A 25,862-nucleotide genomic window follows, 5' to 3' on the forward strand; every position below is an offset into this window, starting at 1 on the left:
CCTACTGCTTTCCATAATGATGCAATTCTTCACCAAAACTGTGTTACTATAATTCCTTAAATGTTTAAAGGCTAGTACCAAAACTCATCTATTACCCTTTCTGGTTTTCCTCTCAGAACTTCTGATATTGCTGAGTGTATTCACAGTTTATTATTCAGAATAATTTCATCAAATTTAAAATAAAAATTCCATTAAGATTTCAGATAGAATACATTAAGACATAAATTAACTTGGTATCTCTATTATGTGTACAGAAACATGCTAGGCATACCCACTTAGTCAAGTGTTCATTTATATATCTCAATAAAAACTCTACATTCAACTTCTGATACTTTGGCAGGTTTTTATTAAATGTCTTTTCTACCTTACTGAGATAATACAATCTATGATTATTTATATTTTTTACAATATTGAGATAAAAAAATCCTTAGTTGTGATGGAATGCTAAGATAATATATAGCTGGTTTGGTTCCCAGTGTGTCAGATACTCTAAGCGCACATAACTTTGTTCCAAAAAGAATTAAGATGGCTAGTACTTGATTTAGGCTCTTGAATTCTATTTGGTATGAGACAGGCCTACACTTACTATACGTTAACTTTTGATTATAATGGTTTGAATTGGCTTTTATAATTAACGGAGGTTTCCATCTTTTACCAGTTTCTTAAAAAAATATTTATTTTTTTACATTTATTTTTGAGGGGGATGCAGGAGGGGCGGGGGGGGGGGACAGAGACTCAGCAGCAGGCTCCATACTGTCAGTGCAGACCCCGATGTGGGACTCGAACTCACAAACCATGAGATCATAACCTGAACCAAAAGGAAAAGTGGGATGCTTAACTGACTGAGCCATCAGGTGCTCCTCTTTTACCACTTTTGAAAGCGTCTTTTTTAACTTAAGAACTGCTTAGTCCTTAAGAGTTCTGGAAAGAGTTACCAACTTTTAAAAATTTTAAGTCTTAATTCAAAAAATGTTTCTAACCAATAAAAAGCAACAAAAAATCTGAAAAAACCCTCTTATGATGGTATATTAAAGATATATACTTTTTATCCTTTGAACCTCCAATAAATTGAATTTTAAAATTTTTACTAATTATTGGACAGGGGGGAAAAAGGGAAGAGATAATATCAACCAAGTTTGCAAGTTGAAAAACAAATGAAGTGGTAACTAGCAAGACCCCAAAAAGATAAATGTCAAACCAGAGATAGGCTTATAACCTGTCATTTGATTTATACTGGTTTAACACAGAAATAAGATCAACACCTGACAAAGACTAGGAAAGCGGGGAGGGGAAAACAGAGAGGGAGAAGGAGGGAGAGAAAGAGAAAAAGAAAAAGAGAGGGGAAGAAGAAAAGGAAAAGAAAATCAAGTCTGTGATCTATGAGACATTAATAGTCTAGGATATATTTAATTAGAGGCCCAGAAGTTAGGCTGAGGGCAAAGGAAAAAGAAAAAAAATATTTGAAAAATACATATAATTGCTAACCTTTTTCAAATTCGGTAAATATTATAGACCCAAAGACCTAAGAAGTTAAACTTACCCAAACTACATAAACACAAAGAAACAAGAAGGCACGTTAAAATCAATCCCCTGAAAACCAATGTCAAAAAAAATTCTTAGGCTGTCTGACTGGCTCAGTCAGGAGATCAAGCAACTCTTGATCTTAGGGTCTTGAGTTCAAGTTTCACCTTGGGAGTACAGCTTACTTTAAAAAAAAATTTTTAAACCAAAACAACAGCAAAAATATTCTTTAAAATCAACCACAGTTACAAAGACATACCATACACAAAGGATGACAGGGAAAAAAAGACTTTCAATCAGAAACTCTGCAAGCCAAATGACACTGGGTAGCCCCTTAAGAAGTCCTGGAAAGAAAACACTTCCTGACCTAAAATTCTATGTCCAGTGAAAATATCCTTCAAAAGAGAAGGCAAAATGAACTTAACAAAAGCTTGAGAAAATATACCACCAAAAGACTTGGAAGTACAAACATTTTTAAAGGAAGTTTATTAGAAGAAAGAAAATAAAGAGAAAGAAATCAAATGGAAATTTTGATCTATATATGGGAATGAGGAGTGCCAAAATGGTAAATATATGATAAAAAAGAGAAAAGATGACATGAAACTAATAAAAAATAACCAGATAATTTGCTAAACATTCTATTTAAAATGCAGAAACAGGAGTCTGGATTTTTAAAGATTCAATGATTAAAAACAAATAGCCTCAAAAAGATATGTTAACCATGAAAATGGGAGTACTCAAGGAACAAAAACGAGATGTTAGATACTAAAAACATGACAGCAAAAAATGAAAAACTCAAAAGAAGGTTGAGCAAAATAAAGCTGAAACATCTCACCGGAAGTTCAGTTAAAGTCAAAGAAATGAAACATGAAAAAAGTAAATTTGGAATAGTCCAAGAGATGCAACATGTAGATAATAAAGAATTCCTAGAAAGAGAAATTATTAAATAGTGGACAGGAAAACAATAAACTAATTCAAGAAAATTTCCCCAAATTAAAAGATACAAGTTGCCAAACTAAAAACTAAAGTACCCATCACATTAGTTGAAAACAGAACAAATACTCAGACCGGGTATTACAAAATTTGAGAACAAGGAGAAGACTAATTAAACCCTACAAAGGAAGAAAACAGAATATATTAAAAATGTTGGAAAGCAAATGGCTTCTGGAACAGCAGCAACAGAAGAAATGCAATGCAGCAATACCTCTAAAATTCTGAAACAAAACTATTTCCAATCTAGACTTGTGTACCCAGCCAAATTACCATTTAAGTATAAAAACATGAAAATTTTTGATTATTCAAAGAATCAAAACTTTACACCATCCAATCTCTCGAAAAGCTACTGAACAATTGCATTGTATTCCAGAAAGAAAAAAAAAAAGTGAACCAATAAAAAAGGTATAGGATATCAAAAAAAGGATATCCAACATAAGACAGAGGCAAAGAGAAAAACCAAGAGGATGACAAAATGTATCATACTGCTATGTATCAGATTTGGAGAATAAAAGTAGGATCAGTGATAATACAGAAATGCATTACTGAGGGGCCATCATGACCAAAATTCCTGTTACCTGCATGATATCTTCCCTGTGGAAGGAATGGCAAGTGGACTTGACCTGGATTCTTATCTGTACCTGAACTACCTTCACCATATGGTGGTGAGGTGTCTACTCTCATCTCCATGTCCTTTTATCTGAATCAGGAGAAAACATTCATATCTCATGGAAGAAATTCTTAGTCTATTCCTGAGAGCTGTAGTAGGTCATGAAGAGATTAGAAAAAGTAATAAATACCCAATATATTTCTGTTATGTATTCCACTGTCTTGCCAACATTATACAGCACAATGGTGTATACAGCACAAGACCTATACTTGAGAACTTTCCCACTGACATCCTCAGATGAAGCTTTATAAATCCTTAAGTTAAAATAAACACTCTCTTTAGCTTGTTTCCTTCTGTGATCCTCTAATAACAACTGTATTCCCCTTTTCCTTTATCAAATTTGTGCTTATAATTTTCACAAAACTAAACACATTTTTTAGGAATATATACATTAGAGGTAAAACTACAAAGAACACACAAAAAAACAATAAACTAAAAAGTCAAGACATCATTAAAGAGAAGTAGAAAAGAGGATATTAAAGAGAGATACACAAGTAGCTTCTAATAATGTTCCAGGTCTTAATCTGGATGGTATGTACATGGACACATTTCATTTTATTATTACTAATTTCATATTCTCTTTATGTAACATATATTTCAACATAACTAAAGAAAATACCCTTGACCAGAAAATCCCATAACTAGGTATTTACCCCAATGTACATTAGATAAGATAGGTGTGGGGATATTCTCTGTGGCCATGCTTGTAAATGGCAAAAAAAAAAAAAAAAAAAAAAAATGCAAACAACCTAAATGTCTATTAACAGAGGATTAGTAAAACATATCACGGCACCACCATATAATAGGATATGTAGATTTAATGAGGTGACTTTCCACATGCAGTATAAATAGAATGCTACCATTTGTGTTTTAAGTACATGAATATTCTTACATTAAATCTTGGTATATCTTAAAGGGTATGTAAGAAAACAACAACAGAATTTGCCTCAGAAGCAGGGAAATGGATGGTTTAGAGATAGGGGTAGGAGGGACACTTTTCAACAACTCTTCTATGGTACCAAGAATATTTATTAATTAATCAAGAACAAAATTAAAGATCTGATACTTGAGAAGACACTTGTGGTTCCATCTTAAGCATGATCCACCTTACTAAAAGATGCCAAAGAATTACTGCACATAGGCAGGTTGAAAATCCTTAAGCTTTTAAACTTTAAGATTTTTTTTTCTAAATATATACTTAGCCTATTACATTTTACTTAAAATTTAAAGATCTGATATTATAACAGCTTCCTTTCATGGTTGTTCCTCTGATTAACTCATATTTTATGTACTATGGAAAAACACTAAAAATGCACTAGTGGTAACAATAAAGGAGGAATGGAATATACCTTTCAGGCCTATATGAAAAATTTAATATGATACTCTTTTGGAGGGAAGGGGAGATGTACAAGTGGGATTTAAGGGTGTATTATTTTCATATGCTCTGGGGAAAAAAGGGAAACAAAATATATCAAAATAGCAAAGAAAATTTATTGGGTACAACTGGGTACTTAAGTAGTGCAGGGAAACCTAAACTTCTAACTCTCTTATTGTTTATCAAACAACTTCAAAAATAAAATTTTAAGAAAAATGAGGAAAAATGTTTGCAAAAAACATCTGAAGCAACCCTTAATACTTCCCTATGAATCAATGGCATGATACCAAAAGGTATCTAGAACCTTAGATACCAAAGGTTCTAAGTTCATATATAACAGAACCTAGAAAATATGAAAATTTAAACATTGGACTTACCAGGAAACTCTCCCTTTCGACTGCTTTGACCAAACTCCTGAAGCTGAGCTTGTTGATTTATTTGTTCTTTCTGTAAATTTTCATACCAATGAGTTACTTCAGCCCTAAGATCTGCTACCTGGTCACTAGGATACATTTCAATAGTCATCTGAAATATGAGATGCAACCAATTTAAAAATACAACAAAAACAGTTACTTGAGCTGGGAAATGTTATCAATTTTGAAACTAAAATTGTGTAACTACCTTGTCAGGAAGTCCGGCTGGCTGGCATACGACCCTTAGCGGCAGGGACTGTTTGTCACTCAGTGCTTTCAAATGACTACTAATACCAGTGCCTTCAATTTGCCACTGTCTGAGATGATAGGCAAACCTAAAACACACAAAAACCACACATAGGAAGAATATCATTTTAACCCATATTAAATGTTACAGAAGTTGTTAATATTTCACAAAATGAAAAAGCCCACAAAAGGTTGTAGCATATTCCAATGTACTCTACAGCACTAAGTTTAGATTCATCACACTGAATTAAACTTTAATGCATAAATACAGCTAAGAGTTCCTTTAAAAAATAGTTTCCAAGAAAAATTACTGAGGGGGGAAAAAAAAAAACCCATTGAGAAGATTACTTATTTTTTTTAAAGGGGGCAGTGGAGGGAAGTAGTAGAGGCAGGAGGAATTTAAAGCAACAAACTAATCCAGAAAGTGAAATGGCAAGTTTTCATTCCTACATTCAGAAGAGGAAAAAAAAGGATTAGGAAACATTTTTCAGAGACAGAAATGTATTCTAGTAAATGTATGTTAACCAGCCTAACAGAATTTGAGTACTGATTCCATGACGGCTAAAATTATAAAATAAAATCACAAAGACTAATCTTTAGGAAGAAAGGCATCTAGCAGGTGACTCACTAAATACTGTCAGTTTTCTAACTGATTTTCAGTCGTTGAAGACAGGATCCAAGATACCTGAATTTAGTTAAGAAAAGAATTACCAATGTCAAAAACTACCCAGCAATTCTAGAATAGGACATAAAGTAAAGGAATAAATGGACTTGATTTCCTAGAAGGTATTCAATGTCCAGCTTTTATGGCTGAGCAAAAGAGTGATCTTAATTTTTTGAGGCCAGATAATTATTTGTTGTGGGCAGGGGGACGTAGGGGAAACAGCTTTCTGCACTATATGATGTTTAGCAGCATCCTTGGTCTCTATCCACTCACTATAATGCCAACAGTAGTCCCTTCTCCCTTCAGCTGTGGTAATCAAAAATGTCTCCAGACATTATCTAACGTACCCTGGGAAACAAAATCACTATGGCCGAGAACCACGGTTTAAATTATAACCTTTTTTCTTTTTAAAGAAAATCTTTTTTAAAAGACAGTTTTATATACTCTCTTAATATAAGGAACACACAAACACAATCATTACTTTATACTGTAGTTCTATAAATGTTAGGCAATTTTAAATCAGAACTAAGCACATTAAGCACTTGAAATTGTACAGTGATACTACACAAAGATGTGCATAAAAATACCTGACATTTTTACACTAGATCTTAGTTTTTTGAATATTCGTTTCCTAGTTTCTCTACTTGGCACCCAAAAAATAAGTATTTATGTAAGTTATTTAATACCAACATTAACTTCTAGAGTGAAACATGAACAAATATAAAGATTTCTATCGAAGGATACTACAATCATTTTTCATGAGTTAGAAAAAAATTGTATATCTGAGAAGGGATTTTTGAACTGAAATTCATTCAACTTATAAAAAGCACCATTGAAATTTAATTTACTTTGAAAGACTTTTAAAATAAATACTTATTCGAAAAACACAGGTAACACTGTGTGAAGACTAAGGGTTTGAACCAATAGGCCCTTTTTGGTTTGTGGTTTGTAGACTCTGCAGCAAAAAAGGATATTTGGAAGAATATATATCATCTCATTAACAGTAACTATCTCCAATAGGAAGAGATAGATTACAATGACTTTAATTTTCTGTAGTATTCCCTTAGTAAAATATCTGAATTTATTATAAATAGTATGTATTAATTTTTTAATGAATTTGAATAAGACACATCACCACATTTGCTTATTTATTTTTATTTTTACGGTGGTAAAAGTTACAAGGCACTGTGATGTTTCTGTTCAAAAAAACTCTAGAGTTCCCTTACACATTCTTTAAAAACACAAGGAATTACTTAAGTATAATTCCCACAAATTGCAATCATAATCAAAATAAAGAATTTTGCAATGCCCAAATATACGAAATCATGAAGCCATGTTATTTATAAGGAATGTGTAGAATATCTTTTATTCAATATTTCCTGATATTTTAAGTAGAATCTCAATAAATATCAATTGTAAAATTCATTATCAAACTAACCTCTGAAGTTGAGAGATTAATTTTAACAATTTTTTCCAACACAGTTCTTTGTATTTTTACATTTACTCATGATTTTTAACAAACAGAATTTCTTAATTAAAACTATCTACTCACCTTTCATTTCAGTCGATATATTCATAAATGTTAATTTGCTTTATTTCTGTATTACACAGGGTATGTCTAAATTAATTATACAGATATTCATTAACACAGAATTTTTTGATCATGTTTCCATGGTAAATGGAAATTCAAAATTAAAATACTGTCTCCTAGTCCAGGAAGAAAAAAAAACAGCAAATGAAACAAATGACTCAACTTGATTCAACTATGAGAGATTATTTGATGTTCTTGGTGAGGGTTTTAGAAACGTTTTTTGGTGGTGGTGTTCTGCCTTTCAATCATAGTAATACTTTCTTAGAGGTGGAATTCTTTCTAGAGATTCTTATTCATGCATATCTTCTCAGTGTTTAAGAATTTTTAAAGCTCCACAATATTTACTGGGAACCTATATTGCCTATTTCATGGCAAAGTGGTACATATCATGAATAAAAATACCTCTATTACTAACCCTTCACCTGTGGTAAGTTAAGCTTTCTACCTGCCCCAACAAAACCTTTAATTTAATTTTAAGAATACTTTTGTACATGTCAGCAATAAAAAAAAAAAGCCTGAAATTCACTGTTAATAATGTGGTATAAAAAAAATTACCTTCTTCTAAATGCTTCCAGATGTGTCTTCAGCATAAGGAGTCCTCTTTCTATAACAGTGAGACTTGAGTGTGATTCCTGTTCAAGACTGCTAGAAGCTATCATAAGACTCTCCATACACTTACTAATAAATTCTTGCTCCTTCTCCAAACCCGTTTTACCTGAAAATCAAATGTTTAGCTATGTTAAAAAAAACTAAACAAAAAATAGCCAAACGAAAGATTCTCACATAAAAATCCTCACAGACAGTATTTCAAATCACTCACCATTAATATAATAGGAGTTAATATACTGGATAGCTGCTCGACTGACATCACCAGACTGTGCTCTTAGAGCAATGCCCCAAAATTGGTCCATACCACAAAGCTAAGAAAGAAAATATAATGACATTTATAAATTTTATCACTTGCCAAACAATGTAAATGATTAGAAGACTGAAATAACAAGTCTTAAAGTCACACATTATCAAAGACCTTTAATAACCTATACAGTACTCAGAGGCAATTCCTATTACAGAGTTACTAAATAATAAAAATTATGATAAGAGCCTTGGAAGTTTCCTCAACTACTGAAATATATCTTTATTGGTTCTAAAACTACTTATTTATAAAGCAGTTAACTCTGTGTGTGTGGAGGGGGCATAATGTTTCACTCAAAAGTTGTGACTATGTAGAGGGAAAAACTCAAATCCCCACAACATGCTATAGGTGAATAAAAACAAAACACACATAATTAGCAGAAAAAAGTTTCAATGCTTTCATCCAACTTACTGTGACAAAGCCACTGCTTGAAGATATTCACAGAAAAATTTTAAAAATATGCTAACCCCAAATGTCACTTAAATTTATGATGTTAAGTATGAGATGACAAAGAGAGTGTTTTCACTGAAAACAGAAAAGGTGGAATCAAAATTCTCAAAAGTTGGGCAGGCTGAAGCAAGGTACCCTTCTGATAGGTAACTGAACAGCCTCAGCATTCATATCATCACTTAAAAAGCAGTATTACCTCAAAATTAGAATATGAATACTTAGGTAAAACAGATTTGTCTGGTTGCCTGAAATTACCAAGTTAAAATGTATAAAAGTAAGAATTAAGACCAAAATATTAAAAAAAAAAAAATACAATTCAAACAAAGAAAAAAGGTAAGAAGATCCTATGAAAGCATTGCAGATCCAATTAAAATTATTCTTTACCACACAGGTTAACATCAGTTTTCCCTGTCTTTATAAACACAGCCTCAATTTCTAATGAAAATACATGAAAAATGAGAGTAGATACTCTCAATCAAAGCTAGCATTAATAAACTGGAACGTCCAATGAAGACTTCAAATAATTAGTCTGTATTAGAAGAATCTAAGAATTAATGCATTCAAGAAAACCCAGAAGCCACCCAATGAGGCAAACAGAACAGTAAGCCAGAAGTCAGTCTAGCAATTCATTAGCATTCATGAAAGGATGGTCATGCCTCATGGTCAGAGATGATTTAAGGTAGATTCTATTCCATAGTGCTGTCCAAGAGCAAGTAAAAGCCTGGCAACAACAAATGGCATAAAAATCAGATTTCAGACAAATCAACCGTCAAACTGACAAAACTACTTGATTATGTTATCTAGGAGCTTTTAGGGGACTAAAAGAACACTCAGATTGCCTCTTCTGCTCTAAGGAATGTGTAATAAATTATCATTAAGCACAACCAGGGTTACCTTTGATAACAAAAAAGTCACCAAATCTGGGGCACCTGGGTGGCTCAGTCAGTCAGTTAAGCGTCCGACTCTTGGGTTTTGGCTCCGGTCATGATCTCATGGTTGGTGACTTGGAGCCCCACATCAGGCTCTGCGCTGACAGCTAGAGCCTGCTTGGGTTCTCTCTCTCCCTCACTCTCTGCCCCTCCCCTGCTTGTGCTCTGTTCACTCTCACTCTCTCAAAATAAATAAACATGAAAAGAAATTGTTAAAAAAAAAAAAATCACCATATCTGCTTTATAAAGCTTTTTAAAACCAAAAGAGAAAGCTTTTTAAAACCTAAGAATAACAGTCTTCACAGTTAGCAAATTCTCTGCTTGGTAGACTACGTAAGATAATTCAGTAATCTACTTTGAGAAATAAAAGAAAAATTCCTTAAGCTGACCTAATAAAATAACAGGTCTAAATCCATACCTCAGAGTTTGAACCACCATCATAGGCACTGGTCGCCAGTCGAGCCAAGTTACAGAGATGCTGAAACAGGTTTAACCCAGTCATGCTAATTGTTTCAGGTTTTAGCTGGGGCATCTAAAAAAAAAAATTTAAGCTAGTTTAGTGTGATGATTAATGCATTTTATTGAATTTAGATTAACAAATTTAACAAAGTTAATTTTATTGAAACCACTGAAGAAGAAAATGTATCCGCTCAAATTTTTAGTGCTGATTTAAAAAATTAAAATAGATACTAATTTAATGAAAATTTTATTCAGGTCATAATTGAAACCTAATATCTGTTTCAATTTTTAAGATATACCTATAACTAGCTCCAAATCAGAGGGCATGAATAAAACATTTTATCACTTATTGTATACCTATCCTATATACATTCATTAGATGTGTAGCTACATGTACAGTTTGTGTATACGTCAGGGATTGAAATGAAGATACCCAAAGGTCATGTGTAGCTTTGTAGTAGATCTATTAAGTGATTTAGTTTATACGTACCAAAACTCATTCATATATATTCAATTCTACCACAGAAGTAATGTGAGATTCTGCAGTCTATGTAATCTCAAAAATAAATATAAAATAAAGTCTAGTGCTTTATTATCATCAATGTTTCAAAATTAAAATGGAAATTTATTACCTGAAACAACTGTGGCATCTGATAAAAAAGAACAAAAACTGGATAGAAAAATATCTTTAATAACGTGACATGACAGTGCTTCCTAAAAATGACTTTCTAGGAATCTACAAAAAATCTGGAGATTGGCTTGTATCTCCCATAGGATTGGCTAAAACCACAGCCATTTAACTAAGGAAGATTCAGAGAATACAGCTCTTACTCATATTCATATCAATATAAAGACTATAGAGGATAAAATTAAAGTAAAACCTAAGTGGCAAAATTATGTAAGGACTGCTGAAAAACAGTACATGTTTATTTTAAAAATTTGTGTCACAAGAGGAAAAAATGAACATTACAGAATTTGTATTTCAAGAGATAAAAAGGAAATGTGGAAAAAGAACATAAACAATAAAACTGTCAAGAAATAAAATTACCTTCTCCAGGAAAAGATGTTTGTAGGTTTCCATTCCCATGGCATGTTGATCTTTACTTCGAACTTGATTTAAAAACCAATGAAGTGCATCATCATAACACTCAGAATCTTCTACTAAACAATGCCATAAAATGTCGACTTGCTCTAAACTTAACCCTAGATAAAAATTACAAATTTTGAATCATGGTACATACAATGTTTTTGTCCTAATTCAATGTACTAGAAGCACCACTATATGCAAAAATATCAAGGAGATATTTTATAGCATTTTATAAAAATTATCTTACAAGAGATTTCACACAATTTATGCTTTCAAAAGGCAAAATATAAGTAATACGGACATACCACTGTATTACAATAAACATGATTAAGGTGAGGTAATCCTCAAAGTTGAGGAGTCAGTTGTAAGGTTTAAGGGTTAACAGTGCACACACATCACGTTTAAAGATCATTCTGTGCACATAGAAGAGAAACAATAAATATCAATGAGCATTATTTTTGGAAACGATGGGGGAAAAAAGGATCTGTATAATGAATAAAGCAAAATGTAATTGACTGCTTAAAAAAGAAAACAGCAACATGTCAGGGCATTCAATTAGCTGGGAAGCCAATGTAATAAAATGAAATCTGTGTGGTACTTTGACCCAAGTATTAAATGATTCCAAAGTCTGGCAGGAAGAAGGCAAAAGAAAGGCTCAGAACCAAAAAGAAGGTATTATAAGCAATCACAAATATGAATGTGGATAAAGGAGAAAATCTGAAAGGGTAGAATAAAAGCATCACAGGGATTTTTAAAGTATATCATAAAGGGTCCAAAGCCTGGGTTGCTCCCGAATCAGAAAGGATGGGAAAATACGGTACAATCATAAGAAACCTCTTTCTTGGGAAAAGTAGATGAGATCCAGAATAGAAAAAAGGCTTCAGAAAATATTTACCTAGTAGCAGTATCAGTCTACAGAATCTGATCAGAAAATAGGTATCTATCAGTTTCTCACATAACCATACAGGTTGAAGAATTTATACCCCTGGGAGACAATATTAAAAAATAACAACAAAAAATCCAGAACCAACTTTAGTATCTAATTTAAAATACATTCAATAATTAAGAAGAAAAGAGTTGTAAAAAAAAAAAAAACCAAAAAAACAGTATCCAGGTTAATTATAGTAAACTATATGATAAAACAGAAGTGTATTCATAAATGATTGAAATCACCAATTCACATTCAATAGGCAATGCATAAGATTTTACTAAATTTTTTTAAGAAAGTAGATATTGGTATATTAAATCAGTATTCACTCACTGAATATAACTTTGGAATAACTATATCATCTCTGAAAGGAACTGTGCCAATAAGAGAAGAACAATTAATCATATGGGAGAACTGAAGTCTTCGCTTTGATTCTACCTCAACAGTAACTGTTTTAAGACTATACACAAAGAATCTACACCATGCTCCCTGAGATGGGAACAGCAAAATAAATAATTCATTATTCAAATACTGATAAGAGTAGTGAATGACTTCCAGTGAGAATCTATACTAAATAAACATGAAACTTAAAGGTCATATGAAATTATTTTTGCGGACAGTATCTGTCTTGGTCTGACTTATCCATGTATAAGATTGGTTTTTTATATTTTACATTATTTCTTGTATATCGTCAGTCATAATGGGTATGATAAAAAACCTAACAATATGAAACAAAAGCTTCCTATCAAAAACAGGTGTCTTCATTTTATAATCTTGTGGTATCATTTTAGTGGCATTTGTTACAAAAAGCTTAACTTGAAGAAATTAAACAGTAAAATAAGCAGTGTATCTCAAGCATAGATGTGGACATTAAGAGAGCCATAATGACACCTCTCAGCTAGCAAAACACTTTGTAACAGTTTGACTATATTAACCATAGCTAAAGAAAGGGAATGTCCTAACCCAAGTTTGGGTTGGTTTGGGTTGACATGGACACACAGAAAGAGTGTGGACGGTGAAAAATAACACAATCTGTCTAGCAAGAGAAAATGAGCTCTGGCCAAAATAAATCAAGCTTCCTCTTCTCTTCTGAGAACATTTAGCATGTGGATTTAGATATGATCCACACCCTGAATTTACCAGGCTAATTTTTAAGATTAATTTTTAATGAAATTGAATTTGAGATTAATCTAAGTAAAAGGAAGGTCTTCTAAATGTCTCTATCACCCATGAAGCCAAGCAAATTTGGGTAACATTACCTCTAATAATAATACATAGACAGTGGCTGTTTCTAACGAGAGTGAAAGAAGGATTCTACAATTAAAAGAAATAAAAATACAGGTACTCCTAAACACAGTATCTTCTCCTACCCTAAATATCTTGTTCTTGAGATGAGTTGTTTATCCACCGAGAAACTGGCATTTTCAGAGACTGAAGCAAAAATGTGTCAGGGTCACGCTCATATTGCCATACATACTGAGGACATTTGGTATTAAGAATATGAATTAATATTAATTAATCACTACAGAAATCTAAAGGCATGAGCACATTTAACTCGACTCTTCCAAGAGTCAATACAGACCTAAAAACTGATTAAAAGACTGATTAAAAGACTGATTAAAAAGCTTACTGAAATGATCAGGTGATCCCAGAGTTGAAAACACACAAGTCAAGAACTGAAGTCGAACTTGAACTTCGGCACTATGGCTGTACCTATATTTAAAAAGTCATTAAAATAATTAACTGAAAGATCCTACTTCTTAATTATTTTTAAAGATTTAATGGCCCTAATCTTAAATTATACTGAAGAAGTAAAATTCCACTTTTGTATCATAATTATTAAATATTTTAGTTACACTTGACCCTTGAACAACATGGGGTTTCGGGGTGTCAAACCCCATGCAGGTAAAAATCTGTATGTAACTTTTGACTTCCCAAAAACTTAAATGCTAATACCTTACTGGTAATCAGAAGCCTTGCTGGTAACATACACAGTTGATCAACACATAGTTTGTATGTTATATATGTATTATTATATACTATATTCTTACAATAAAATTAGCTAGAAAAAAATGTTACTATGAAAACTGTAAGAGAAAATACACATACAGTACTATATTCATCAAAAAAAAATCTGCATGTAAGTGGACACATGCAGTTAAAACCCGTGTTGTTCAAAGGTCAACTGTATATAACTTTGGTTATACAAGAAAAAGCCATAAAGCTAAATGGTATGTTTGAGATTTATGTTATTTAATAAATTATAAAAATCTGCAAACATTAGAAAACATACTTTTAAATTAGATGAGAAAGTTTATAAGAATGTAACAGTGGAACAAAAGAAATACGCCATTTTGAAATTATGCAATATGCACATAGATTAGAATATTTAAATAAAAAACTGCATCTCCATCTAAAAATTGCATGTTTCATTATCACTGTCCCGCCAGTGATAACACTATATTCCTTAAACAAGAAATGCTTAACGAATATCAGTTCCATAAATCCAGTTCATAAAGAATGCAGCTAATACAAAATTGGCATTTTTGAATGTTACCTCAAATCTAAATGATTATAATTCATGTCCACAAAATCAATGGTTAATGTAAGAATTGGAGGCTTGTTAAGTTGGTGATTTCACATGGTTCTCTGGGAATTCAGTTTGTAAGCATACGCAAAGAAACAGTATTTTAAGAAGCAAATGTTGGTCTGTGAGGGAGGAAGGGTGGGTAGAAGATGCTTCTGAAGCAGTAGTCAGGGGCCAGACTGTGGCCAGCCTGAAATATCAAACAGAAGAATGTGGTATTATTCTGGATGGAAAAGGAGGTCGCAGAAGGGTGTTGGAGGGGAGAGAGGACTGACATCAGGTTTGCATTTTAGGATTCCTTTACCAACCCTGAGAACTGTGGTAATACAATGCTCTAATTCCCACAGGCATCTGAACACCCAATCAATGAAACTAAATCAATCATGAGGGGATTTATTTACTTATTTATAAATAAATTTATTTATAAATTTATATCCAAGTTAGCATATAGTATAGTAATGATTTCGGGAGTAGATTCCGATGATTCATCCCCTATACATAATACCCAGTGCTCATCCCAACAACTGTCTTCCTTAATGTGCCTTACCCATTTAGCCCATCCCCCCAAATCAATCATGAGTTCTCTCTCTGTTACAAATCAAAGGCTGGTTGTGGATGAACTGTCCAAACTGCTTTGCCAACAAACAGCAGCAACCAGTCTGAGCCCTGATCTATATCCCAGGTTACAGAGAGTCAAAGAGCTTAAATCAATTTCCTATCACCTTCAATCAAGTGCAAAATTTTAAAAGCTTCCCAAATTAGCTGGTTTCAAAATATCCTACATTCACTGTTCAAGTTTAAAGTTAAGGTTTTCTAAGGTTTAAAGATTAAGTTTGGTGGATATACCTTTGCTGTTCCTTACTGTCCCATGTTAATGTTGGCAAAGAAAAGATCAACTTTTGTGTCATTAATGTCGCAGTGCCCTTTGTGAAGATGAAAGTACATGTGGCAAGATGGCTGGGTGGGGAGGAGGGAATACAATAAGCAACTCACAGACCAGAATGCCATCCAGATAAAATTCAAGAACAGCTCATAACAGCTCTCAACCTTCTACTAAAAAGGACAGATTTGATAGCAGAAGGCTTGGAGTACAGGTTCAAATTCGAGTTGTATCATCCATCAGTTCTGTGATTTTAAGTAAGTTACCATACTTCTCTGAGCCTGAGTCTGGGGGGGCACTGGTCACAGACATAAAGGGGAAATGAAGTCTTGTCCTGTACAAAGTGCTTTCATTTCCTGAATACTTCCTTCTTCTATACATACAACTCAGAGTAACGGACCCAGAACCCTAGAAGGCATGGACCCAGTCCCTTTGTCCTCTCTTCTTCAGGTTCCATAGTAGAGCCACTGGCTCCACACTTCAAAGGACTCTGTCTGCTCTGTCAGGGTCTCACTGGCTACTGATATCGACAGCAGGAAATTTCTTGAGATGCAAAACAAAGATAGTATTAATACAGAAATCTTCTTATGGGCATGTCCATGGCTTCTGACATTACAGGAAATATAGGACAAAAATAATCTCCCTAACAGCATGAAACTTTAGCAGCAAACTAATACCTTAAAAAAAAAATTGTAGCCTCAATATTGGTGCAGATGGATTTTCTCAAGAGGCCACTGGGTTTGAGAAATATGTAACATGTCTATTTGGGAAAGCTTTCATACCACAAGAATCTTTTCATCCTAGGTGACCATCTTAGAACTTGCCTACTAAAATTCCTACTGAACAATTAGAAAATAATGGGCCACAAACTCAAGAGGTCAGTATGCTTTAACAAAGGGTAGCAAATGTACAACTCTGTTCTACAGCCTGATGGAACCAGGGAGTTCTATCAAAACAGGCCAGACAACATCTCTCTATGGTTTTATTCTCCTTAAGATGTCAGGCAACAAGGCAGACTGGAGGATTGGAAGGATACTGTGTACCCTAAGTATAAAAACTCATCTCCAGAGAGCACCACTCCACTATTTACCTTTTTCACCACAAAAGCAATGCTTATATGATGATCTACCTATCATTCCACTAACAAAGTGAGCAACTTCCCTGTACACAATGCTATGAACTATCAAGACTTAGACCTGTGTTTATTTTTTGGCACTTAATGTTGGACCTTCTCTTTGTGAGGATGATTCACCTATGTCTTGTCTTCCACACGCCTTTCTTAAGCCTCCCATCCCTACTCTTCAAGCCCACAGGCTTATAGCTGTGGTGAAAGTTCTTTTGTAACTTAGCATTTTTCTACTGACAAGTAACTTGAATTCTGTCTCCTAAAGATGCTCAAGATGTGTGTCATGTGTGGTTTTATTTCTGCTTCTTGTTGTTGTTGTGGTTTTTACAGATCTATGGAGATGCTCAGATTCAGGAAACCATGATTATCTTCAACCTCTGCTTCAAGAAGAATTAAAAGGAAGATACAGACTATGAAGAACACTTAGAATTTTAATAGCACTTAAAGACATGCATCTTGTGTAGAGATAACTTTGTAAACAAAGCTATAGAATAAATTCAAGGAGGTATTTCAGAAATAATGACAGGCTTATAGAATAGGATGTCTAAAAAAAAAAAATCACTGAGTAATAAAACAGGAAACATTGGCTGAGTTTAGATTTTAGAGTGCCAAAAATACTAGGCTGAAGAAACTGGAAATTTATTTTTTATACGGTGAAGAATCTAGATGAGGGTAAAGGGCAAGTTTGTTGTCTGTTTTATACCATAGTTTGTTTTAGTCAGGTAACTATACTTTATAGATAACCTATGTGCCAGGTGCAACTTACTAAATTATTTCATTTAATTCTTAAAAAAAACTCATGAGGTAAATAATCAGAGTCTATTAGGGAGGGAACTAATCAAAATAATGTCAAGCCCAGGTACTTTCTTCCAGTACTGTATTACATTCCTAATAAAAAAAGGATAAGGAATTAATGAGCATAGGGGAGAATGAGGCAAGAAGCCTGATCCAGAGGTTGGAAAATAGGCCTGGAACAGTGTCTGTGGGAATGTCAACTTGTGAAAAGACATGGGATATATTTTAGCACTAAGATAACTAGACAATGACGACAGTTATAATGCAGAACTCAAGAATATTAGAGAAAGCAGACTATTCCAGTATTTATAAAATGTATTTATAAAATGAATTATAACCTTGGTGCCACTATTTATAAAATGTGTGACCTTGGGCAAGTTACTTATCATCTCATAGCTTAAATGTTCTCATTTTTAAAATGAGTCTGCCTACCTCAAATGAGCTGTTGCATATCGTGAAGTTAATACTTAAATGGTATCTGGTACATAGTAAACATCAACGAACACTGCTATTTTTATCATCATCATCTCTCATGTTTGGAAATGACAGAGCAACACGAACAACAACAAAAAAGGCCCCAAAGTCTCCAAGTGTCAGGTGACTGAGAGGATGGTGGGACTCTGAAGGACATAGTAAAATCTGGAGACAGAATGGATTTATGGGGAAAAATAATTCAATTTTGGAGGTCAGTAAGTATGCCTTACAGGTGAATGACTTTGCTGAACAGTCTGCTCAGTTTTCATCTATGTGGAAGTCTTCTACATCAATATTTTCTCAATAAATACTAAGGCTAGCTGATATTGACATTAAACTGGTTTTCTCAACTTAGCCATCAATCTCCACCAATTGACTAATAAGCAGAAACCTTCTGAATTTTACATTTCCTTCTCGGCAGACATGTCCCTGTAAGAAGCTTTAAATACCATTATACCACTGAACCATTTCTAACAATTCTTATCCAAAGTCACATAATGATGAAATATTTTAAAATTTCAGCATCAATGCCCTAATATAGTAACACAAGGATATTGCTGATGGCGGGGGAGGGGGGCAGGGAGTTAATTTTTAATTCCTGAAAACAATGACTTTGAACAGAACTAAACAGTGAAGGTTAACCCCCAAAAGTTATACAACCTACATGTCCCTAAGGGTAAAAATTATAAAAATAACGTTATAAAATTCTCCAACTAAAACAAAAAAGAGCCTTTCTTTCTCTTAAAATTTTTACAACTAAAATTTTCATCACATTTATTTACTATATGAAAGAAAAGGAATAAAAGTACTGGGACATTATCTTTCAGAGAAAAGACAATCAGTATTTAAACATAACTAACCTAGTTAAATACTTACAGTGCATGTTTTTGTCTTCCTTCTCTTACAGCTTGAATATAGTATACCAAATTATCAAAGAAAAGCTTCATCATGTTCAGTTCTTTTTCTGCCCACCTGTCCCAAATGAAAGCAAAAGTAATTTTAAAGGCATAGGGGAAGAGAATAAATCTATTCTAGGAAAAGAAAAAAATACAGATCTAAAAATTCTTCTAATTACCAAAAATTTACAGGTTCTATTTATATTTAAACTGTGAAAGATACAAAGCAATAGGTCTTAATTTTTATGAATTTAAAATGTCATTATTGTTTGTTAATCTCAAAATATTCAATCTCTATGAAGAGGATAAAATGTCTGACAAGTGTTAATTATAAATGACTAATGTGAGTTAATATTAAAAAATAGTAGGATTCAGTCCATACAAGAATGGACTATGTGCCTTGGTCATTATTTAGAATTTAGCAGAATGCCTGGCACAGAGTACACATACAACATAACCTTACTAAGTCACTTGATTTTTCTTTTTGTTATTGTGGAGTATTTGTTAAAAAAAAAAAAATCAGGTATTAAACTCCAAAATAACCTACAAACACTAGAATAAAAAAAGAAAAGTGATAAATACAATCACAGATCCCAGGGTCCACAGCATCCGTAACTAACAGAATGTATTTCACATAATACTACCAATGTATCTGCTAAAATGTACGGAAGTATTAAAATTCCAAAACTTCTGATAAAATTTACATATTTTTGCCATAGCCCTCTTTTCAAAATAAGTTACTCTCGCCTTTACAATCCCTTGATGAAGGTGAAGTTAACACAGAAAACATCCAGTAAGCCTCAGGTTTGAAACCAGTTCCAATACACTTGAGCATGGCTTTGGGCAAGTAACCTAAGCTTTTGAAGTCTGTTTGCTGGTTACCCGAAGATTTACTAAGTGGATAAGGAATAACAATTTCCAATTGTAAAATATGGGCCATAAGAATTTAAGAGATAATATATACAAATGTTGAGTGCTGCTGCACATAAATTCACAGGATTTTTTTTGTTATTATTGCTGCCAACTAACCCCAGGAGCTCAGAGTTCTTTTAAGTGACCCACTGAAGATGTAGGATCCAGTCTTCAGGAGGGAAACCCTGTGAAATGCCATCAACTGAGCTTATTTACATTTAATTTAAGGACTAAGCTAAAAGGTTAACTCTATACACTTAGGTTCAGGTACCTGTTAAGTAACTGACCATACAAAGTTTCCCACTTCTATAAGATGTAATTCTTTGTTATTCCTTAATATAAATCTCCTCAAATGACATCTCAAATATGTCACCAACTTACCCAGGTTAGCTACAAGTAAAATCCCTTTTAATACATCAGAATTCTATCATTCAACCATTTAAAAACTATTTGAAGAGTCAATGAAACTAGATTCACATTCTTCTTATACTTAAAGTATGCTAAATGCTTTTCCCTATGCCTCTGTTAAGTATTTGAAAGACCTTCCATACACTTACAAATTACATTGTCACTAGTCATACTATAATTGTCACTAGAGTCATATAATATTTGAAAGACCTTCCCTACACTTACAAATTAAATTGTCACTAGAGTCATACTATAATATTAACTAAAAGCAGAGGATTTTTTTTTTTTTTAATAGAGGTTCAGGTTAAATAGATCTCATTTAAAAGAGCAAAAAACAGCAAGGGCTTTGAGGGCTTCATCCTATTTAGAACTACCGTGAAGTCTTAAAGAATTTTTCTAAATGATATTCACTTTGAAAGCAAACAAGTGCTGTTAACAGCTAATCTTAGATGTGAGAAGGAATTAGGTAAAAAGTTATCTTATTTGACCTCAAAAATGAATCCCTCAATAGATTTTTCCTAAAATCTAAATGTCCCTGAAATCTCTCCTAAAGTCTATTTTGAATAAAGCAAATAAACACATTCTTACAGATTAATGAAATTCCTGTTAGCCAACTTTCTCAAGAATATTACCAAAGCTTGGATTAATTTCACATCAAACTACTTACCCTTGAAAACATTCTTTAACATTCATTAATCCTAAATTCTCTGGAAATGTGAAAGAGTAACAGGGTGGTGTCGAAATTATCCCTAACATGATGTAATGTCTATAATCAATTCCTAGTAATGAGAAAAATAAAAGGCACCCTATGTTGTTTATTTTAGTGTGTCTCTTGTTTCAGGAGTCCTTTACTTTGGCAGATATACTACAAAACTTCACCCTAAAATTAGAGCATTACTTGCTACATGATTTTTCTTAAACTACAAAGAAAACAAAAGTCAGATTTTCTTCCTGATAGTAATAAAATATCCATGGGACTTTGATGACTATGATAATCAAACAAATTTTAAATGAATACTTTTGTTTCTTTTATTTACTTACATTGTAATCCAATGTGTATCATAACTGCTTCCAAACTGCTGAAAAGTACCAAACAACTTTGGAAGAAGACGAAGTGAAATTACTACTGATCTGAAACAGCAAAAACAGGTATTTATAGAATAAAACAATTTTAGATACTATTGCTAATTCTAGCTTTTTACAGAAATTCAGCTATTAAAAATCTTAAATACAAAAGGACTTTAACGAACTTTACATTATAACTATATTTCTTATATAACATTGAAAATTGTTTCCTTAAAGTTTAAATTTATTTTATACAGTAGGGCAAGAAACCCATTTTAAAATCCCAATCTAAAATAAAGTAAAATACACTATAAATACCTGAGCAGAAAAACAAATGAAGAGCATTTAAAAATAAAGAATACTTTCATGAACAAAAAAAAAAAAAAAATTAAGAAGTCATGGGTACTTCTGAGAACTTAAGGAAAATAGGGACAAGAAGCGTAAGCAAGTTACCTAGAACAGGGCTTCTCAAAATTTAATGTGCGCTGATTCACCTGGAATTTTGTTAAAATGCTAATTCTGATTGGCAAGTCTGAGGTAAGAAATTCTGCATTTCCTTTTTTTAAAATTTATTTTTACTTTTTTGTTACATTTATTTATTTTTGAGAGACAGAGCACAAGTCAGGGAGGGGCAGAGAAAGAAGGAGACAGATAATCCAAAGCAGGCTCCAGGCTTGAGCTGTCAGCACAGCCTGATGTGGGGATCGAACCCAATAACCGTGAGATCATGACCTGAGCCAAAGTCGGACGCTCAGCTTACTGAGTCACCTAGGCACCCCGGAAATTCTGCATTTCTAACCTCCCAAGTGATACTCAAACTGGTTTGTGAACCACATTCTGAGCAGCAATAATATAGAGAACATTTTTTAAACTATGCAAATTATCCTTTTCTCCTTAATTCTCACTTAGTATGATCTGCACCCAAGTTGAAAATCACTGCATTATGAGCCATGTTAACAATGGAAACAAACCATATACCTCAAGTATGAAGGAGCAAAAAACGGATTATGAAATCGCTCTACAACTTTAAGTAGATCTGAGAGTGTTTATCTTCTGAAAGAAAGGGGTACAGGGAAGATAGAGATGCACACATCCCAGAAGTCTCAATAGGCAAGGAGGTCGGCTGCATGAGCCTTAAAAGAAGCAGGACAAACTCCAATGATATAGTGAATTTTTTTTAAGGCTTATCTTACTTCATGAAAAAAATTTTAAAAAGAGCAAAGTATGCCATATAAGTTAAGTTACCCAAAATGCCTACTCTTTTTGAGAAGAGTACCAAGAAAATCAGAGTGTAGGGCTGCACTTCAGAATGGAAGAGAAACATGGTAAATACCAAGTAGGAGAAATTAGAAAAGAAAACTTCCTGTTTCTTTTTTTTTTTTTTTTAAATTAGTTTTTGTTTTAAGTAGGCTCCATGAACCAACATGGGGCTTGAACTCACAACCTGGCTCTACGACTCACAACCTGGATCACGACTCTGGCTCTACCAACAGAGCCAGCCAGATACCCCAAACACTTCTTGTTTCTGAATAAAACCCAAAATTGGAGAAATGCATTATCTTTTTGCATTACACTGGGAGTACAAAGCCATGTGTGATCTGACCCATTTCTCTTATCAGTCTAACAGAATTTCCTTCCAATTTTCCTCTTTATTATCCCTAGTGCAGAACTCCTTCCCTGGCTTTATTCAAGTTTCCTCAACTGTCAACAGAGAATGAACCCTGAACACTCTTCCACTGCCCAAGGAAACCTCTTTATTCCTTCCCAATTTTCTTTCATTCATCATCACCTAATGAATAATCCCTTATTTAATGTGTCTACCACTACTATGTGCTTGATGAGAGCAATGACTGTCTTATTCATTTAAAAACCCTGCGTATGGTGCACAATGAATATAGATTATCTAAAATAATGATCTAGCAAAGAACTTAAAGGCAAGATTTTCAAGGAAGGAGGAAGAGCAAGTGTAAAATACTAATACAGTCATGAAGGATGAGGACAGAAAAAAAATACCAACAGATGACGAAAGAAACAGCATATTAATAGAATGTTAAAGGATCAAAACCACACTGGTACAGATTAAGGAGTACATAATTGAGTCATGGAGACAGTAAGTGACTAATATCCACTAAGTGTCAAGTAAATATTCTTTAAATATTTACAAACGTTTAAATATTTAAGTGTGTTTTTTAACATTAAACTTTTTAATATTTTTCAACAAGTTGCACAATAATGATAATTGGAAAAATGGACCATGGAGAATCAGGAGCAATCAATTTTAGATTTTTTATCTAAAAGCTCTTGACAAAATTTTAGAAACATTAAGATATAAAAAAATAGAATGAGGGGGCGCCTGGGTGGCGCAGTCGGTTAAGCGTCCGACTTCAACCAGGTCACGATCTCGCGGTCCGTGAGTTCGAGCCCCGCGTCAGGCTCTGGGCTGATGGCTCAGAGCCTGGAGCCTGTTTCCGATTCTGTGTCTGCCTCTCTCTCTGCCCCTCCCCCGTTCATGCTCTGTCTCTCTCTGTCCCAAAAATAAATAAACGTTGAAAAAAAAAATTAAAAAAAAAAAATAGAATGAAAAGATACATATTAACTTGACCTGAGGTTTTATAAGCATAAAATCAGTAAGAGATATCACAAAGAAAAAAAAATTTCAGTCTGATTACAGACTGAAAATTATTAACATAGCTACAAAATTTTCATCTAAAATCACAAAAGCAAATTTCAAAATTGTTTGCCCAGTGATTTTAACAATGGTTTTAAAATACAAAGAAACAAAATCTAGAAAGAGATATATCTTACTTTAAGAAGACATTGACAAGTCTTATAGTGTGCAATAGGTATATATTTTCTGAAAATCTTATTTCTTGCAGTCAATGGTGTTAAAGGTTTAGACTGTTTAAATTTACTTTCCAAATTTTCTACAATAAACATGTTTTCATTTCATGAAATGTAATGTTGCTTGACAATAATGCATAGGGAGCCAGGGGCTGAGTGGATACTGGTTTAGATGAGTGGATAATGGTATGGTTCATATAACTGAATAACCAAAAATAGGAATGCAGAAAAATAGGACAATTTACAAACTGTGAGTTATCAGGGAGAGATTACATTTTATAGGACTAAAACATTTCTTTAAAAGTTGATCAGGGTGCCTGGGTGACTCTGTCAGCGGAGTATGTGACTTTCACTCAGGTCATGATCTTGTGGCTTGCACTGGGCTCTGTGCTGACAGTTCGGAGGCTGGAGCCTGCTGTGAATTCTTAGTCTCCCTCTTTCTCTACCCCTCCCTCACTCACGCTGTCTCTCTCAAAGATAAACATTAAAACATTTTTTTTTTAATTTCCTAAGAACATAAAATACACACATTTAAAGCACTATTAATAGTTTCTAAGAAATGACCGAATCTGGATCAAATGATCTAAATGATCCCAAAATAATACTTTTTATTTAAACTGCTAAATTTAAAAGGAAAAAATGATATAAAGTGATTACAGACTGAAAATTATTAACATAGCTACAAAATCAGGGAAGATAATTTGGTGATAATAATAATTTATATTTCAATGTTAAAAGTCACAAGATATGCAGCAACCTGTTCCAATTAAAATTATACTGTAGATTTTTTCCTGTAACAACTACATGTTAAACTGATTTATCAACTTTTTTGCCCAGTTTTGATTGGTGATATGCTTACAAAACTCAACATAAAAAAAAGGACTGTTATATTTAAACCTACATTTCACAATTTCTTCTAAGGGTGAAAATTTCAAATACCAAAACACAATCATAAGCAACAATGTGTTTAAGGATAAAATGGTTCAACGATCCAGAGTGACAAGATACTAATTTTAGACCTAATAAAAGATGTTTTACCCTAAAATGCCCTAGCTCTTTGCTTCAATCCAAGAGTTACTGCTGTTACCAGAAGCTTATTACTAGGTAACAGTATGATATTCCTGTAATTACCACCAATAAAATATTATGTTGCCTTAGCAGAATGAACACGTTTGCTGGTGTTATTCACAAAGTTATGTTTGAATGATTTTTTCCTAATCCTGGACTACATGTTTTAAGACTGATGCATTCTAGAGGCGCCCAGGTGCCCCCGACTGGCTCAGTCGGTTGGGCGGCCGACTTCGGCTCAGGTCACGATCTCGCGGTCCGTGAGTTCGAGCCCCGCATCGGGCTCTGGGCTCACGGCTCAGAGCCTGGAGCCTGTTTCAGATTCTGTGTCTCCCTCTCTCTCTGCCCCTCCCCCGTTCATGCTCTGTCTCTCTCTGTCTCAAAAATAAATAAAACGTTAAAAAAAAAAAAAAGACTGATGCATTCTACAAAGTTCTTTTTCAGTCATTATAAATTATAGTATATACCAAAAGTTGACATGAAATGCTATATGGAATATAGTCTTTATAGAGAAGAAAACAAAAGTAGTATATAGTACCATCCATTTGTTAATTATACAAACCTCTATTTA

At 33.3% G+C, this 25,862-nt stretch overlaps 1 protein-coding gene across 9 annotated transcripts in view; it reads right to left on the bottom strand.

The window, feature by feature from the left end:
* The window catches only part of USP34 (ubiquitin specific peptidase 34), a 251,154-nt gene that overhangs the window by 100,760 nt on the left and 124,532 nt on the right, over window positions 1-25,862 (bottom strand). For 7 of the 9 annotated variants that reach the window (XM_043603460.1, XM_043603458.1, XM_043603461.1 and 4 more), the window contains 9 exons: window positions 21,359-21,448; window positions 18,978-19,073; window positions 13,870-13,952; window positions 11,273-11,427; window positions 10,184-10,297; window positions 8,294-8,393; window positions 8,029-8,188; window positions 5,181-5,307; window positions 4,937-5,084 (listed from right to left, as the gene is read on the bottom strand). In XM_043603460.1, the coding sequence (XP_043459395.1) occupies window positions 4,937-5,084; window positions 5,181-5,307; window positions 8,029-8,188; window positions 8,294-8,393; window positions 10,184-10,297; window positions 11,273-11,427; window positions 13,870-13,952; window positions 18,978-19,073; window positions 21,359-21,448 (1,073 nt within the window). The remainder of the gene's footprint in view (window positions 1-4,936; window positions 5,085-5,180; window positions 5,308-8,028; window positions 8,189-8,293; window positions 8,394-10,183; window positions 10,298-11,272; window positions 11,428-13,869; window positions 13,953-18,977; window positions 19,074-21,358; window positions 21,449-25,862) is intronic. The other 2 variants (XM_043603463.1, XM_043603462.1) reach the window with 1 other exon arrangement.

The sequence above is a fragment of the Prionailurus bengalensis genome, chromosome A3 (assembly GCF_016509475.1).
Source record: "Prionailurus bengalensis isolate Pbe53 chromosome A3, Fcat_Pben_1.1_paternal_pri, whole genome shotgun sequence".
NCBI lineage: Eukaryota > Metazoa > Chordata > Mammalia > Carnivora > Felidae > Prionailurus > Prionailurus bengalensis.